The sequence below is a fragment of the Chrysemys picta genome, chromosome 24, assembly GCF_011386835.1.
Source record: "Chrysemys picta bellii isolate R12L10 chromosome 24, ASM1138683v2, whole genome shotgun sequence".
NCBI classification, from domain to species: domain Eukaryota; kingdom Metazoa; phylum Chordata; order Testudines; family Emydidae; genus Chrysemys; species Chrysemys picta.
The window spans coordinates 9,565,833-9,584,206 of NC_088814.1; the positions used below are offsets into that span (position 1 = coordinate 9,565,833).

The window sequence follows — 18,374 nt, forward strand, 5'->3', positions numbered from 1 at the left end:
CAACCTTCTAATGCCGGCTTTATTTAATGCAGCTGCTGGCAGATCATAGAGTAATAATACAGTTAGTATAATTGTTTGATAAATTTTCATTTTGGTAGCAAACGTAATGTTACACTGGTCTACAATTTTTGAGAAGTCATCTGCTTCAGAGATAAAATGTGCTATTCATTATGTATTTCAATGTGCTGAATTCAAATATGACAATTAAAACAACTGATTGGCTACGGTTTCTAAAATATTTAAGTTTTTACATTTTGTGTCTATGTATATTGTGTAGATAGTAGAGTTTTAATCATAAATTGTAAACCTAGGTCTTTTCATGTGTTTATGGTTGCTTTACATGATAATATTTCACCTATCCTGTTTATGTAACACTTTAAAAATCAGCAAAAGGGTTATATAAATAAAATTTATTATGAAACAAAAGGCAAAAAAGTATTATGTACATAGTTTAGTCCTATTCAATGTCTACTTGGCGCTTCTTGGCTTGTCTCTTGTATTCATTAAATGGAGCATCTCTTGTCACTGTCCAGCAATAGTCTGCAAGCATTGATGGGCTCCATTTGCCCTGATTGCATTTCTCCATTGTTGCAATGTCCTGGTGAAATCGCTCGCCGTGCTCGTCGCTCACTGCTCCGCAGTTCGGTGGAAAAAAATCTAGATGAGAGTGCAAAAAATGTATCTTTAGTGACACGTTGCAACCAAGGCTTTGTATGCCTTGAGGACAAGGACAACCTGTAGTTGTCTGCCTTGTTGTTTCCGAGAAAATTTATTGCCACTAACTGGAAGGCTTTCCATGCCGTCTTTTCCTTGACACGCAGTGCATGGTCAAATGCATCATCTCGAAGAAGTTAACGAATCTGAGGACCAACAAAGACACCTTCCTTTATCTTAGCTTCACTTAACCTTGGAAATTTTCCACGGAGGTACTTGAAAGCTGCTTGTGTTTTGTCAATGGCCTTGACAAAGTTCTTCATCAGACCCAGCTTGATGTGTAAGGGTGGTAACAAAATCTTCCTTGATTCAACAAGTGGTGGATGCTGAACACTTTTCCTCCCAGGCTCCAATGACTGTCGGAGTGGCCAATCTTTCTTGATGTAGTGGGAATCTCTTGCACGACTATCCCATTCGCAGAGAAAACAGCAGTACTTTGTGTATCCAGTCTGCAGACCAAGCAAGAGAGCAACAACCTTCAAATCGCCACAAAGCTGCCACTGATGTTGGTCATAGTTTATGCACCTCAAAAGTTGTTTCATGTTGTCATAGGTTTCCTTCATATGGACTGCATGACCAACTGGAATTGATGGCAAAACATTGCCAGTATGCAGTAAAACAGCTTTAAAACTCGTCTTCGATGAATCAATGAACAGTCTCCACTCATCTGGATCGTGAACGATGTTGAAGGCTGCCAACACACCATCAATGTTGTTGCAGGCTACAAGTTCACCTTCCATGAAGAAGAATGGGACAAAATCCTTTTGACGGTCACGGAACATGGAAACCCTAACATCACCTGCCAGGAGATTCCACTGCTGTAGTCTGGAGCCCAACAGCTCTGCCTTACTCTCGGGTAGTTCCAAATCCCTGACAAGGTCAGTCAGTTCACCTTGTGTTATGAGGTGTGGTTCAGAGGAGGAGGATGGGAGAAAATGTGGGTCCTTTGACATTGATGGTTCAGGACCAGAAATTTCATCCTCTTCCTCGTCTGACTCAAGTGAGAATGATTCTGGTGCATCAGGAACCGGCAGACCTTCTCCGTGAGGTACTGGGCATATAGCTGATGGAATGTTTAGATAATGCACAGTCCACTTTTTCTTCTTTGACACACCTTTCCCAAGTGGAGGCACCATGCAGAAGTAACAATTGCTGGTATGATCTGTTGGCTCTCTCCAAATCATTGGCACTGCAAAAGGCATAGATTTCCTTTTCCTGTTCAACCACTGGCGAAGATTTGTTGCACAAGTGTTGCAGCATATGTGTGGGGCCCACCTCTTGTCCTGATCTCCAATTTTGCAGCCAAAATAAAGGTGATAGGCTTTCTTAACCATAGTGGTTATACTGCGCTTTTGTGATGCAAAAGTCACTTCACCACCAACATAGCAGAAGTTATCTGCACTGTTCACACAAGTACGAGGCATCTCTGCTCACTTTGGCTAAACAGAAATGTGTCCCTTTGCAAAATCAAACACTGACAAATAAGAGACCACAACCCTGTACGATTTCTAGAGCTGATATAGGGCAATTTATTCAGCAGAGTGATGTAAGCTTCATTATGATTGCATCATTCATGACTTCTAGGAATAACATGATGCAATTCATATCGTGTATGACGCAATACCAGCTTCAGATTGCATCATTCATTTTGTAGATACAGACTAACACGGCTACCCCCTGATACTTGACATCATCCATTGTTTTGCCTAAAAAGCAAGTACTGTCCAAACCCAGTCATAGATTTATTCATAGATCCAGTCAAAGATATATTTTAGTCATTTCCGGTTTAAATTGAGATCCCTTCCCTTTATAACTCACTTATCCTCCGCCATTCCAAAGTCAAGGGTCGTATATACTGACCCAATAGCATATCTTGAAAACTAGAGCCAATCAACAATTTTAAGCATCATTTTCGTTCTCAGTGACCCAGAATTAGTAAAGTTTGACTACATTTATTTCAGAAGCATTTTGGCTGTAGAGCCGCGTTATCAGTCCATAATTTCATCAACTGCTGTGCAGCACTTATAGCTAAAGCATATCTCCTTCTAAACCTCATCCTTGATGGGACCATCAGCACTGACCAAGATTCCTATGTACACAAGATTTTACTTGTTCTATGACTTTACTGCAGCTGCATTTCAACACTTTATCTATCATTCCTCCTCCAAGATACAACCACTTTGTCTTCTTGGCATTTATTGTATGATTATGGGGATTAAAGATTTTTGCTGTTTTCATCGACTTCATGAAGGCATTTAATTCGGTTTGGAGGGAAGCATTACGGGGAGTAGTAAAATCATATGGCGTTCCAGATACAATAAATACTATTATAAAAGTTATGCATGAAGACTCCTGAAGTGCTCTAAGACTTGGTGGAAAATTAAGTAAGAGGTCCAAGCCAAAGTTTGGTATAGGACAAGAGGGCATGAAATCACCATTGCTTTTCATCTTTTTCTTAAACTGGACATTCAAAATGGTAGAGAAGTTGGAGGGCGTAACATCGGGTGATCTAGAGTTAAGCTCTTTAGTTTATCCAGATGACCAAGGATAAGATTATGTCACAGAAGTCACTGATTCTATACTTTCAGTGACCGCTGTGACATTTTCCGCCTCAGACACAGGGTAGCAAGGCCAGAGGTGTCAGCCACCGTGGGCAGCCCCCAGAGCCATCAGCCGTCGCAGGCAGCAGAGGGCCCCCAGAGCCATCAGCCACTGCGAGGGGGCCGAGCACCAAGCCACTATGGCGGGGGGGGGGGGGGCCCCAGAGCGCCAAGCCGCAGCAAGCAGTCAGCTGTCAGCCGCCGTGGGCAATGGGAGGACCCTGGAGCTCCAAGCCGTTTGGGCTGCGGCAGGGGGCTTGGGCTCTCTTCTCCGCTGCTTGAGTTTCAGTCATCCCCCTGTCAGCCCACCCCCCCACCATTATTTTTAGTAAAAGTCACAGAGAGGTCATGGTCTTCCATGAATTTTTGTTTATTGCCCACAACCTGCCCATGACTTTTACTAAAAATAACATGACAAAATTTTCACCTTACAGATGACGTACAACTGGCAGGCACATTTGAGTTAATTATATATATATTATATCAGACTATGTTTATGCTGCTTGATGGTCACCATTATGTCATTATAAGTCTAATTAAATCACTGTATAAAGTGCTACATTGGAGAAAGTGTAAACTGACTGATGAATGGGAAAGGATGGAATTGTTAGTGGAACAAACGTGGCAGTCAACATCACTGTAAATTACAGGATCAAGCTGGTAGGGCAAGGCTAAGGACTGGTCTCCACTACTGGAAGATCAACGCTGCTGCAATCAATGCAGCAGTAATCGATTTAGCGGGTCTAGTGAAGACCTGCTAAATCGATGGCAGAGCGCTCTCCGGTCGACCCCGGTACTCCAGCTCTCAGAGAAAAGAGAAGTCAACTGGAGAGCATCTCCCATAGATGCAGCATAGTGATGACACCGGGGTAAGTCGACCTAAGTTATGTCGACTCTAGCTACATTATTCACGTAGATGGAGGAGCGTAACTTAGGTCGACTTACCCCCGTGGTGTAGACAAGCCCTAAATTGTGAAAGGCCTTTAAACCACAATCTAGCCCCACAGGCCAAAGCTATTTAAGAGATGTGCTTGATGAGGCTTATGAGAAATACAAAAATACTAAGCAGGTTTTTTTGTTTTGTTTTATTTTTAAATAGTTAACCTTCATTCTTTTCCATAGCCATTTCCTTCCCTGCCTCACACTATTGCAGGCAGTATAAAGGGCAGAGCTGCACCAGCTCTCCTCAGTTCCTTCTACCAGAAAGGCTCTGATAGCGAGGGGGAGGAAGCAGGCTCCTAGAATGGACATGTGCAACACATCTCGAAGAACAATAGTTACAGAAACAAGTTAGTAACCATTTCTTATTCAAGTGATTGCACATATCCAGTCCAATAAAGGTGACTCACAAGCATTTCAAACTGGAGGCTGGCTTGGCATCTACTTCAACAGGGATTGTAGGACCACACGTGCAAAACTGGCATAATCTCTATATTGATGAGAGACGGTGTAGTGAGAGGCAAACGTATGGATTGATGACCTGGTTGCTGCCTTACAAATGTCCAAGTTGGGTACACATACCAGAAAGGCCTCAGAAGCGCCCTGAAATCTAGTAGAATGGGTCAACACTCTAACTAAGGGTGCTATATCAGCCTAACGGTAGCATACATCTGGAAATCCAGGCAGAGATCCTTTGGGTAGCCATTGGATGGCCTGTCATTCTGCCCAAAACCACAACGAACAGTTGCAACTGTAGTCAGGAACTTCAGGTGAGGTCAAAGGTAAACCGTGTCTCTAAAGATCATCATATTAGGAGATTCTGATACTAAGGCTTACAATTCCCCTACTCTCCTAGCTTAGGTAATAGTAATCAAAAAAGCCACCTTCATCGAAAGATACAACAGAGAACAGGTTACCAGTGGCTCAAAAGGGGGACTCATCAACTTCACTAGAACTAAATTTAAGTTCCACAGGGGAACCAAGCTGTATACCTGCGGATATAATCTGTCAAAACCCTTCAGAAATCTAACGAACATAGGATTGGAAAAAGCAAGCAATTATCCACGGGACAGTGGAAACCTGAGATTGCGGCTAGATGGACTCTGATGGTACTGACAGCTAACCCCTGTTGTTTCAGGAACAAGAGATAGTCCAACATATGCTGAATAGGAGCTCAAGCTGGGGAAATACCTTCCTCTCTGGACCAAATGAAGAATCTCTTCAAATTAACAAGGTAAGTAGTCCTACTTGAAGGCTTTCTACTATTTAAAAGAACTTTCTGCACTCCCTTAGCACAACCTCCTTCAAAGGATGTCAGACAGGAAGCTCCACACTGTCAGATGGAGGTTTAGAGGAAGGAGACAGTCAGGGTCCTGGGAGATTATATCTGCATCCCACGGGAGTGATAGTGGAGATCTGACCAATTGGGCTGGTAATGTTGAGAACCAACATTGATAGGGCTATGCGGAGCCATAAATATAAGGTGAGCACAATCTTGTTTGACTTTGAACAAGACTGTGGGCAGAAGCGGAATTGGAGGGAAGTCATTCAGACAGGAATGCATTTGACAATGTCTGTGAACCCAGGCTGTGGCCCACTGGGGAACAAAACAAACAAACAAAAATGACGTTTTTGTCTGCTCTTGTTGCAAACAGGTCCACTTGGGATGTTCCCCACAGCTGGAAAATGGATTCAGACACATCTGGACAAAGAGGCCACTTGTGGTGACTTGTAAATGACCTTCTTAGGTGCTCTGCCAGAACATTCTTAACCCCTGAAAGGTAAGCAGCTTTCAGGCTGATGGAACTGGTGATGCAGAAATTCCAAAGCAGAATCACTTCTTAGCATAACTTTGTCGACTGGGCTCCCCTCTTCGTTTACATAGAACATGGCTGCTGTGTTTTCTGTGAGCATCAACAAATTCTGCCCCATTGATATGTAGAAGGAACACCATGCAAGCCAAACGGATCGCCAACAGTGACGACATTTATATGGAGCTTTAGATCTTGGATAGATCAAAATCTTGTGTCTGAAAGGGACTTAAGTGACTTCCCCATTCTAGACCTGATGCATCTGTGACTAGGGTGAGTATCTGTTGTGGAGGAGCAAAGGGGACTCCCATGCAAAGATTTTAGGGCTTTATCCACCAAGTTAGGGAGGACAAGACATGGGTAGGTACCTGAACCACCATGTTCATATGACGACAGGCTGGTGAATACACCAAGGTTACCCAGCCTTGTAGGTGCCTGCAGTGCAGCCTGGTATGCTGCACCACATAAATGCACGCCGCCATGTGCCCTAGAAGCTTGAGGCAGTTTTGTACAGGATGTGCTTTTAGATCTAGGGCAATGACCCATATTGTTTGGAATTTCAACCCCAGCAGGAAAATCTCAGCCTCTGTAGAGTCCAGGACTGCTCCAATAAATTATGTTCTCTGTACTGGAGTCAGAGTAGATTTCTCCATATTGGTAGGCGCCCCAACACGTCGAAGATGGACTGTATAGTGACCATTCTGGACAGTACCTGAGACCTGGACCGGCCTCTTACTAAGCTATTCATCTAGGTAAGGGACTACATGGACTCTTGACTTTCGCAGGAATCCCGCTACCACAGCCATGCACTTCTTGAACATGCAAGGAGCTGCTGATAGGCCAAAGGGCAGCACTGTGAATTCGTAGTTGGATCCATTGAACCATGATCCTGTGGAATTTTCGGTGTCTTTTGTGAATTGCCATGTGAAAATAAGCATCCTTTAAGACAAGGACGGCATAACAGGCCCCGAGATCTAGGAAGAGATAACAGAAGCTACAGGGACCATCCAGAATTTTATTTTCTTTAGGAATTTGTTTAGCTGTCTTAAAACTAAAATAGGCCTGAGACCTCCCTTCACTTTCAGGATTAGGAAATATCAGGCAAAATCCCTTCTCCTGAGCAACATGGGAACTTCCTCTATGGCTCCCATGAGGAGGAGAGGCTGGACCTCCTGAAAGAGCATGTTCTTGTCAGACTGGTCCCTGAAGAGGGATGGGTAAAGGGGTGGGAAGGAGGGATAGAAACTAATTGAAGGGTGTATCCCAGTTCCACCATGCTTAGGACCTACTGATCCATGGTGATGCAAGACCAAGCCCTTAGAATGTGGGATAGGCAGTTGGCAAATAGTGGGGTGGGGAATTATAGTACTCTGCTCTCAACTAATGGGTCAAAATATTTGTTCAGAGGACCCAGTTTGCTTAAATGGACTGGCAACTTCAGAAGAGGAGGGAGGAGGACAACACCTCTTGTGACTTCTGCCCCGCTTCAGGCCAGGTCTCGGATATGAGGCATGAAAGGCAGAAACCATTGAGACTGCTGCAGGTGGAACAGCTTTCTTTTTGTCACTGGTATTTAAAATCCCAAAAACTTAAGGTCATCCTTGAATCCTTAAGACTACATAGCCTCCCATCAGTCTTTTCAGAAAAGAGTGAGTGGCCTTCAAATGGGAGGTCTTGGATAATTTGTTGAACCTTTGGGAGAAGACCTGACAACTGCATCCAAGAGAAATGCCACACATTGATAGCAAAAGCCATAGCTCGAGTTGTAGAGTCTGCCACATCCCAACTTGCCTGCAAGGCTGTTCTGGCAAGGAACTTGGTTTCCTCAACCATAGCAGTGAACTTCTGCTTTCCCTTGTCCAGAAGCCTGTCCTTAAATGTCAAGATTTTCTCCCACGGTCTAAAATGTACTGACACAGGAGAGCCTTCTTGTTTGTGATTCTAAGCTGTAGACCCCCTGTGGAATAAAGCTTCCTTCACAAGAGCTTTCTTTCTCTTCAATATCAAGGCCTGTTGTCCCTGCCTCTCTTGTTCATTAGCAGGAGAGACTACTAGGAAGACTGGAGAAGTATTGCCTTAAAAACTTTGGAAGCCCTGCAAAGAGACATAATACCTTCTTTATACCCTTTATGCAGTAGGAGACAGGGAAGACAGGGTCTCCCATAGTACCCTGACAGACAGCAGGATAGGCACATTAATAGGGAGAGCTACTCTAGAGGTTCCCACCAAGACTAAAACGTCCACGTTTTGTGACTTTTCCTATATTTCTTTCGGTTGGATATCCAGAGATGCAGCCACCCTCTTCAACAAGTCATGAGGAGTTCTATAATCATCAGGAGGGGAAGAAGCAGACTCTTATCACCTTATCAGGTGACAAAGAAGAGGACAAGGGATGTTGAGGTGGACATTCCTCCAATTCCTACACAAGAGAATCCAGAGAATGAAGTTCCCTGTGCATAGTACCAGTTCTGGTACCAAGGTGTGCAGATGCTGACCCTGTTGTACATGCTCCTGCCACCTAACTGTAGTAGAATCATGGGAAGGGAGCAGACATGCTCTAGGCTGTAAAGGGAAGCCCCAAGGATTCCCAAAGGGTCACTGATATGTAGAAGGAACCCAGTTATGTCCAGACCATTGGTTCCTGGAATGCTGACGCTGTGGCTGATACCACAGTGGGCAAGTACCCCATGAGGCCTGCTGAACCTACCCATTCCCAGACGCATAACAGTTGACCTCACAGTCTGATGAATACTCCATTTCACCTGACCAAAGGGGAGCTGACCCTATGGGTACCACAGACATTGGTTCTAAGCCTAGAGATGGAGGTACTAGCAAGATCATTCATAGAATCATAGAAGATTAGAGTTAGAAGAGACCTCAGGAGGTCATCTAGTCCAACTCCCTGTTCAAAGCAGGACCAACCTCATCTAAATCATCCCAGCCAGGGCTTTGACAAGCTGGGCCTTAAAAACCTCTAAGGATGGAGATTCCACCACCTCCTGAGGTAACCCATTCCAGTGCTTCACCACCCTCCTAGTGAAATAGTTTTTCCTAATACCCAACCTAGACCTCCCCCTTTACAATTTGAGACCATTGCTCCTTGTTCTGTCATCTGCCACCACTGAGAACAACCTAGCTCCATCCTCTTTGGAACCCCCCTTCAGGAGTTGAAGGCTGCTATCAAATCCCCCCTCACTCTTCTTCTAAATAAGCCCAGTTCCCTCACCCTCTCCTCATAAATCATGTGCCACAGTCCCCTAATCATTTTTGCTGCCCTCCGCTGGACTCTCCCCAATTTGTCCACATCCTTTCTGTAGTGGGGGGCCCAAAACTGGATGCAATACTCCAGTGCCACATAGAGGGGAATAATCACTTCCCTCGATCTGCTGGCAATTCTCCTATTAATGCAGCCCAATATGCCGTTAGCCTTCTTGGCAACAAGGGCACACTGTCAACTCATATCCAGCTTCTCATCCACTGTAATCTCCAGGTCCTTTTCTGCAGAAGTGCCGCTTAGCCAGTCAGGCCCCAGCCTGTAGCAGGGCATGGGATTCTTCCATCCTAAGTGCAGGACTCTGCATTTGTCCTTGTTGAACCTCATCAGATTTCTTTTGGCCCAATCCTCCAATTTGTCTAGGTCACTCTGGACCCTATTCCTACCCTCAGCATACCTACCTCTCCCCAGCTTAGTGTCATCCATGAACTTGCTGAGAGTGCAATCCATCTCATCATCCAGATCATTAATGAAGGTTTTGAACAAAACTGGCCCCAACACCGATCCTTGGGACACTCCGCTTGATACCGGCTGCCAACTAGACATGGAGTCATTGATCACTATCCGTTGAGCCCGACAATCTAGCCAGCTTTCTATCCACCTTATAGTCCATTCATCCAGCCCATACTTCTTTAACTTGCTGGCAAGAGTACTGTGGGAGTCCGTATCAAAAGCTTTGCTAAAGTCAAGGAACAACACATCCACTGCTTTCCCCTCATCCACAGAGCCTTCACAGAAGGCAATCTGATTGGTAAGGCATGAATTGCCCTTGGTGAATCCATGCTGACTGTTCCTGATCACTTTCCTGTCCTCCAAATGCTTCAAAATGGATTCCTTGAGGACTTGCTCCATGATTTTTCCAGGGACTGAGGTGAGACTGATCAGTCTGTAGTTTCCCAGATTCTCCTTCTTCACTTTTTAAAAGATAGGCACTATATTTCCCTTTTTCCAATCGTCTGGGACCTCCCCTGATCGCCACGAGTTTTCAAAGATAATGGCCAATGGCTCTGCAATCACATCAGCCAACTCCCTCAGCACCCTCAGTTGCATTGCATCCAGCCCCATGGACTTGTGCACTTCCAGCGTTTCTAAATAGTCCTTAACCAGGTTTCTTCACCACTGAGGGCTGCTCACCTCCTCCCCATACTGTGCTGTCCAGTGCAGCAGTCTGGGAGCTGACCTTGGCTATGAAAACCGAGGCAAAAAAAACATTGAGTACTTCAGCTTTTTCCACATCATCTGTCACTAGGTTGCTTCCCCTATTCAGTAAGGTCCCACACTTTCCCTGACCTCCTTCTTGTTGCTAACATACCTGTAGAAACCTGTCTTGTTACCCATCACATCCCTTGCTAACAGCAATTCCAATTGTGCTTTGGCCTTCCTGATTACACCCCTGCATGCCCGAGCAATATTTTTATATTCCTCCCTAGTCATCTGTCCAAGTTTCCACTTCTTATAAGCTTCCTTTTTGTGTTTAAGCTCACCAAAGATTTCTCTGTTAAGCCAGGTTAGTCGCCTGCCATATTTACTATTCTTTCTGATCAGGATGGTTTGTTCCTATGCCCTCAATAAGTCTCCTCCTCTTGGGAGTGGTGGTCGTGGAACCCCCATCCCTAGGACAATGCAACCAATGCCTTCTGGTTGATTGGGTCTCCTTCTGATCCATTACCTCAGATGACTCTTCCAAACCATTCTCCGCCATAGTACCTGTGCACGGAGCCTGAAAACAGTTGCTGGCTTCCCTCTACATGGAACCCTTTTGAGAGGTGTGCTAACTGTAGCTGCCACTGGAACCAAACAGTGTGTCAGGGCTGAAGCCAGAACTGTGTACACTATACCCCAGTACTGGGGGAGTCCTGAATAGTTGGGGAAACTGGTACCAACGGGTTTAACAATTCCTGAACTGCCTCATAAGCTTTAGGCATAGACGGCACTGAAAAAGGCTCTTGGCCAAAAGTTGTGTCAGCTTTTCAAGGATCGGTCTCAACGGGCCCATCCAAAGCTCGAGTCAGTGATCCCTCTTAACTTAAGGATTGTGCCTGTGGGGAATTTTGCGCCACTGCACACATGCAAAATTCATGTCCTGTACAGAATTTTTTTTCTCCACAGAAAATATACTCTGCCAGTGAAGTGCTGCAGTTATGCCTTGCGCCCATCAGGGGTTGCTGTGGCACCAGAACACAGAGCAGCTGCCCTGGGTGGGAGCAGCCCCAGCTATGGATAGGGAAGAGAAGAGGCTGCGTTCCTCACTGTGCCCTACCCATGGGGACAGGTTAGGAGGCACAGGATATAGGGGGATGAACAGCATAGGGCACATGGAATTGCTGGGGGCGTCACAGACTAGGGATCAGAAGGGCCAGTAGGAGGAGACAGACTGGGGCATGGGTTGAATGGGAGTGGAGGTGCAGGGACATATGGGGATGGAGGGAGGAGAGGTGGCTGAGTGGGAGTGCAGGGACACATGGGGATGGGGGAGGGAGTGCAGGGAAACATGGAAGAGGGGGTGTGTGGCTGAGTGGGGGTACAGGGACACATGGGGATGGGGTGCAGGAACACATTGGGACAGAGACAGTTGTGCCTGACTGAATGAGAGAGGCTAGGGGTCAGCCAAGGTCTGCATGGGGGAGGCTCCCTAACTATCCCTCCCCACCCCAAAAAAACTCTGTTCCATACTTCTCCCACCCACCCTCAACAACCCTCCAAGTTCACAACCAGGCTCCTTCATAGCAATTACTTCCATTTCCCTTAGCTCTTCCATTATGCCTGACTCCCCCAAGCCTTTGAACTGCTTCTGAGGGGTGCGGGAAATATGTTTCTGTATTGTAGTTAAATTAATTATTACTCAGAGTTCCGTATTAATATGCCTTGTAAGGAATCTGTTTGTCAAAACACATTTCCTGAATCCTTTTTGTTGTATTTATTGATACAGACCTACTTGCTGACAGGTATTTTGAAATAAACTACCAAACTAATTGATAGTGGCATGATTTTATAGTGTTATTTTGACAAATAAAATATGCAGAATTGTAAAATATTGTGCAGAGAATTTTTAATTTTTTGGCACAGAATTCCCCCAGGAGTAACTGTCTTTCTTTGAGTGGAGTTTGAACCCTCTACAATGTGACGTTTATCACTCACATGAGTCTCCCCCGACAGCTATAGCAACTGGGGCACAGGTCACCCACTGGCATAGATTTGTTACCTAAGCGATAGGACTTGAAGCCAGGAGAACAAGGCATGAGTCTAGTACTGGTACCCAAACAAGAACTGGCAAATCCACACTCCTAAACACTTATCTAAACTTACTTTTATAGTTAAACTATGTACAAAAACTCTAAACTAGCCTAAAACTAACAGAACAAGTAATATTACACAAAAAAGGGTAGGACTTGTAAATGCAAGGATAGCAGCTCCTACAACCATCATGATCAGGAGGAACTGATAGGGATCGGTGACAGTTCCACCCTTTATACCTACATGCATTTGGCACGAGGGAGCAGAGGACACTCATGTCTCCCCGACTGGTACTGCTGCAGGAAAAAAAATCTCTGACAATTGTAAACTAGGCACACAGAATGGGCAACTGCAACTACTTGAACCACTCTTTCTGGAGGTGGGGAGTGAAAATCAAGGCCAGATAGGAGTTATCTTCTTGAAGATACTAGAAAAACCCTTTAATAGAAAAAAGCAAGCAATGCAATACCTTAGTGAGGAACTAGGACTCAAATACAAGCTTCTGGGACCTCTTGTTATTCAGCTACAAAAGCAGTATTAAGACTCCTAATTGGTTACATGATGTAGTCAAGTTGATGTGTTACCCTCTAACATCTGGGGACCTGTTATCACATTCTTGCTTAACTCACTAGCAAAATAGGTTTGTTGGACCAAATGCACCTCTAGTGATTGTGTCATTTAAAAAAAAGCCACACAAAGCAATTCAGAATAACTAACAGAACACTTTGAAAATTCTCAATTCTGGATAGTGAGGCCTGTTGCAAATGAGGATTGAAGGGTATATGCAGTACTGTTTGGGGAACTTATATAGCACCTATCCATGCTTCATCTGGGTCTCGTGTTCACATTTCAATTATTCTCCAAAAATTTAAAAGATCAAGGTAGAAGGGAGGAACTTGAGAGACAGTTCCATTTTTCTTCTAATTTTGCATCTTGGTGTACTGATTAACAGTTTGCTTGAAGGCACAGAAAGACTCACTGTATTCCCCATACTGTTGCCAGAACTTTAATAATATAAAATACACATTATTCTATTAGTGGTTCTAAACAGCAACTCAATAAGCTTCCCAATTTGCCATAAATACACTGTAAATCATATGACTAACTGTGGCATATCCAATTAGAAAGTGATAAAATGAGCTTTATGATTTAATCATCTAGAGGAATAAACTCTCTGACATTTATAGTGTTATGATTGGAAAGCCCAAATTCTGCTTGTATGGAAGCCAACTAAAACATCTTAAGTATATTTTAAAACAAATGTTTCCATCAAAACAATATCAACAATTCTAAAATTAGTTAGAAAACTGTTTCTGCAAAATATTTATGTACTCACTCATTACAGAATTTAAAAAAAATAAATCTATAGTATTTTACCTCACATTCTTAATTACTCTGGGGTGCTGGCTCTCTACATTTCCCTTTTATACTAGATATTTAGTTGTCAAACAAAACAAAAACATCCTTGAAATGTTAAGTGGAATCCAATATTTTATCTCCAGTTAACTTCCATCATACCAGATTTAGGATTAAATAGGTGTTATACCTCAGCATGTGCAATCTGTCACTGCTAGTTATCATGTCAAACATTTTGAGAACTTATTTATTTTGAGGCTGCCAGAGTAAACAGAAATCAGGTAATCTTATCTTAATATCAATAAGATTGTATTAAATTTCATATCTGTGTACAATAAATAAAATGACATTAACATCAATATAATAACATAGTTGTATGCCTCTTCTCTGTATAGCTATGTTGCCCTCTACTCTGTGGAATGTCAGACCTACTCAAGCTCATGAAATCACATCACCCTCTAGTGTCTGAAGTCTAGAGAATATAAGGCCATATACTACTATACAAATGTGACATTTCACAGGTTACCACCCATAAAGTATGATAGTTAACATTTTTTTTGAAGGTAGCTATCCCACAGTGCTTGTAGCCAAGTGGAATTTTGGGTTGGGCTTGCAATGCCTCATGGGATCAAAACATTTGCGCAGATGGTTATGGGAACATGATGTTAGCCTCCCATGATGCACTTACCTCCCTCCCTCCCTGAAATCAATGGCAAAGAAACCAAGCCTTTTTCGCACCTAAGCACCTTTTTTCCTAAGCCTGGGTTACCCATGCAGACACCACAGCACGGCAAGCATGGACCCGCTCAGCTGTACACTGTTGTTAAAAGGCATTACAAACACCTCATGCCTTATCCTGCAGTATTTACTCAGCCAAAGCAGGAGCCACTGCATGGAACAATGTGATGCCACGCAAGCAGGCCTGCTGGAAGCCATGAACTAGAGCAATTCACAGATGCTGGCGAGTCACACATCACCTTGACATGGTGGAACACCATTTCTGGGCCCGGGAAACAAACAGTGGCTGGTGGGACCGCATAGTTAAGCAGCTATGGGATGATGAGCAGTGACTACAGAACTTTCAAATGTGTAAGGCCACTTTCATGGAACTGTGTGAAGAGCTTTCCCCAACCCTGAAGTGCAGCAATAGTAAAATGAGAGCTGCTCTGACAGTTGAGAAGCAAGTGGTGATAGCTCTGTGGAAGCTTACAACGCCAGACTGCTACCGAACAGTGGAGAATAAATTCAGAGAGGGTAAATCTACCGTGGGATCTATTGTGATCCAAGTTGCCAGGGCAATCATTAGACTTCTGTTAAGAAGGGTAGTGACTCTGGGCAACGTGCAGGACATAGGGAACCCCATCACGGCAAAACGATCCACTAACTGCAGTGGGGCAATAGAGGGGGAAAGCATATCCCTATCTTGGCACCAGACCACCTTGCCAAAGAGTACATAAACAGAAAGGAGTACTTCTCAATGGTGTTGCAAGTGCTGGTGGATCACAGGGACTGTTTCACCAACATCAACATGGAATGAGGGGGAAAGGTGCATGATGCATGCATCTTTAGGAACTCCGGTCTGTTCGGAAAGCTGCAAGCAGGGACTTTCTTTCCAGACTTCAAAAAAACCCATTGGTGATGTTGAAATGCCAGTCGTGATCCTGGGCGACCCAGCCAAACCTTGCTCCCATGGCTCATGAAGCCATACACAGGCAGCCTGGACAGCAGTTCAACCATAGGCTGACCAAGTGCAGAATGGTGGTGGAATGTACCTTTGGACGTTTAAAGGCCGCTGGCGTTGTTTGCTTACTAGGTTAGACCTCTGTGAAAGCAATTGTGAAAGCATTGTTCTTGCTGCCTGCTGTGTGCTCCATAATATCTGTGAAACAAAGGGAGAAAAGTTTCTGGCAGAGTGTGGGGTTGAGGCAGACCGCCTGGCAGCCAATTTTGAGCAGCCAGATCACCAGGGCAATAAGAAGAGGACACTGAGGGGCTCTGCGTCTCCATGAGGCTGTGAAAACTAGTTTCAGAAATTACCAACAGTAATGTTACACTTAGGTGTGTTGTTCCTTACCAAGCAGTCCCCTTCATTGCATTTTCTTCCCTGTAAACTCCACCCCCACTACCCACAGTGTGCTGAATGAATAAAAAGCCTTTTCTACTCAATCCATTAAGTTTTATTATGCTTACAAACACACAGAGACAGCAAACAAAAGTAAGATACCAGCCCTTTTGCCCCAGGTTAAAACTGGTGGGGGGAGAGGAGAGAAGAAACCAGGACAGCATGCTTACAATTGCACTGCAATTATGATCAAAGGTGTGGGAACGTGCACCTTCTGGTCCTTGTACCCTTCCCTGGAGTTTAGTGCAAGAGATACGGACCCCCTCATCCCCACTGCCCTCATCCTAAGACCTCTGGGGGAGGAGAAGGATGTGGAACTTGGCGACGATGGCAGCAGGTTCAGCATAGGCTGCAGGGGGACTCTAGCATCCAGCTGCCTTTCTTGAACTTCAACCAGACACCTCAACATGTCTGTTTGCTCCCTCATAATCTGCACCATCTCGTCCTGTGTGTCACGCTCATGTTCCCTGCATGCTCTCCTGTCCTTGCTGTCCTTGTTCGGCTGTCGGACAGTGCAATCCTCCATGCGCTGAGCTCTGTCCTGTCACTCTCAGAGGCGCGCATTAACTCATTGAACACGTCCTCCCAAAGTCTTCTTTTTCCACCATTTAATCTGGGAAAGTGTTTGTTCTGGCATGGAGGATTGTCCCAGTGTGGAGGATGTGCCAGCAGACAAGGTTTCAGCTGCAAAGAATACAAAGCACAAGGGTAGCATTGACAGTGCATACATTGTTTCTGGTGCAAGGTTAATTCTTTTTATAAAAGAACCACCCCTCAATGCACTTCCCTGCAAGTGACAACGTAATCACAACCGCTGGCTACTCCAAGAGTCAGTTTGCTGCTCCAGCCATGGTAAGTAAGGCCACAAGGCATGGGCGAGAGGTCTTCTGCTGCAGCTTTTGTGAAGACATCCTTCTGATCAGTGGTTCCAACCTCAGAAAAGCCCCCCTCCCCCAAGCAACCCGGATGATGCTTAAGGACAAGCATCAGTGTAAATCCCCGCAAATAGTTTGATTGTTACAAAAGCAGCACTGGGTTGGGGGGGAAAGGGAGACAAACAGGAAGCACCCCCCCCCCCAATTTTTTAAATGCTGGTTGCAATACGCAGTGATCCCTTCCGACCACAACCAAGGCACGCTTAGAAAGTGTGACCCAGAATTCACCAAACGGGACGGATTACTTGTCAAATTGCTTGCGGTTTAAGGGCTAGCATTTAAAAAGTTCCCCCATTTCCCCTAGGTGACCATATGCAATATCACTCTCCTGAGGTGGAAAGGGAGCAGATGTTGTAAGCACGTGGGTGCAGACCTGGTCCTTATGGTACAATGCTGCGTGCCGCAATGATGCCAGAAGAGTTAATACCTGAGTGGTGTGGAACAGTGCCTACCAGGGTGGACGAAATAAGGCAGCCCTTCCCAGAAACCTTCTGCAACGTATTGCCAAGTAGCTCCATGAAGGCTTCCTTGAGATCTCTATGGAGGATTCCAGAGCCATCCCCGTGCACATAAACAGTCTTTTTTGGAGACCACCCTCTGGGTAGCTGGAGCAGCCACCAATAACCACTATACTTTTTTTTGTTCAGATTCAACATTAAAAATAACAGCATGTAACCCCTACAATGTGTACTCAACACATGTGCCTTCCCCAGCATCACACACTGACAACAATTGGTCCTGTGAGAGGATGGGCTCCAGAGTTAAAAAAAGTTCTTGGCTGTTGGGGAGAATGGATCTTCCACTTGCTTGCCTCACATTCTCCTCCTCCTCGTCAACAATGTCCTCCTCGTTCTTGCTCGAGGTTGCCTGGGGCTCCTGGGAGCTATCCACAGAGTATTTTGGGATAGTGGTGGGGTCACCGCTAAGAATCGCATGCAGGTCCTCATAGAAACGGCATGTCTGTGACTCGGAACCAGAACGACAGTTCACCTCCCTTGCCTTCTGGTACTCTTGCCAAAGCTCCTTTATTTTCACATGGCACTGCTGCGTGTCCCTGGTGTAGCCCTTCTCCCCCATGTCCCCCACAGTTTTAGCATAGATGTTAGCGTTTCTTCTGCTGGATTGGAGCTCTGCCTGCACAGACTCTTCTCCCCACAATGCAATAAGTTCCAGCATCTCCTGTGTATTCCATGCTGGAGCGCGTTTGCAGCCTTGAGCATCCCTGATCAGCTGTGCTGACGAGCTCTCCACTCTGATCAAACAGGAAATAAAAATTCAAAAATTCCCGGGGCTTTAACAGAGGGACAGCTGTTTCCTGTGTACCTGGCTGACATGCCTTGGAGTTGAAAGTGCTCTCCAGAGCGGTCACAGGAGAGTACTGTGGGATAC

At 45.0% G+C, this 18,374-nt stretch overlaps 1 protein-coding gene across 1 annotated transcript in view; it reads right to left on the reverse strand.

The window, feature by feature from the left end:
* Positions 1-460: 460 nt before the first annotated feature.
* LOC122172549 (uncharacterized) overlaps positions 461-18,374 on the reverse strand; it is a 67,207-nt gene continuing 49,293 nt past the window's right edge. Inside the window, exon 2 of the mRNA XM_065577501.1 lies at positions 461-16,734. Coding sequence (XP_065433573.1) covers positions 852-2,138 — 1,287 coding nt within the window. The 5' untranslated portion in view covers positions 2,139-16,734 and the 3' untranslated portion in view covers positions 461-851. The remainder of the gene's footprint in view (positions 16,735-18,374) is intronic.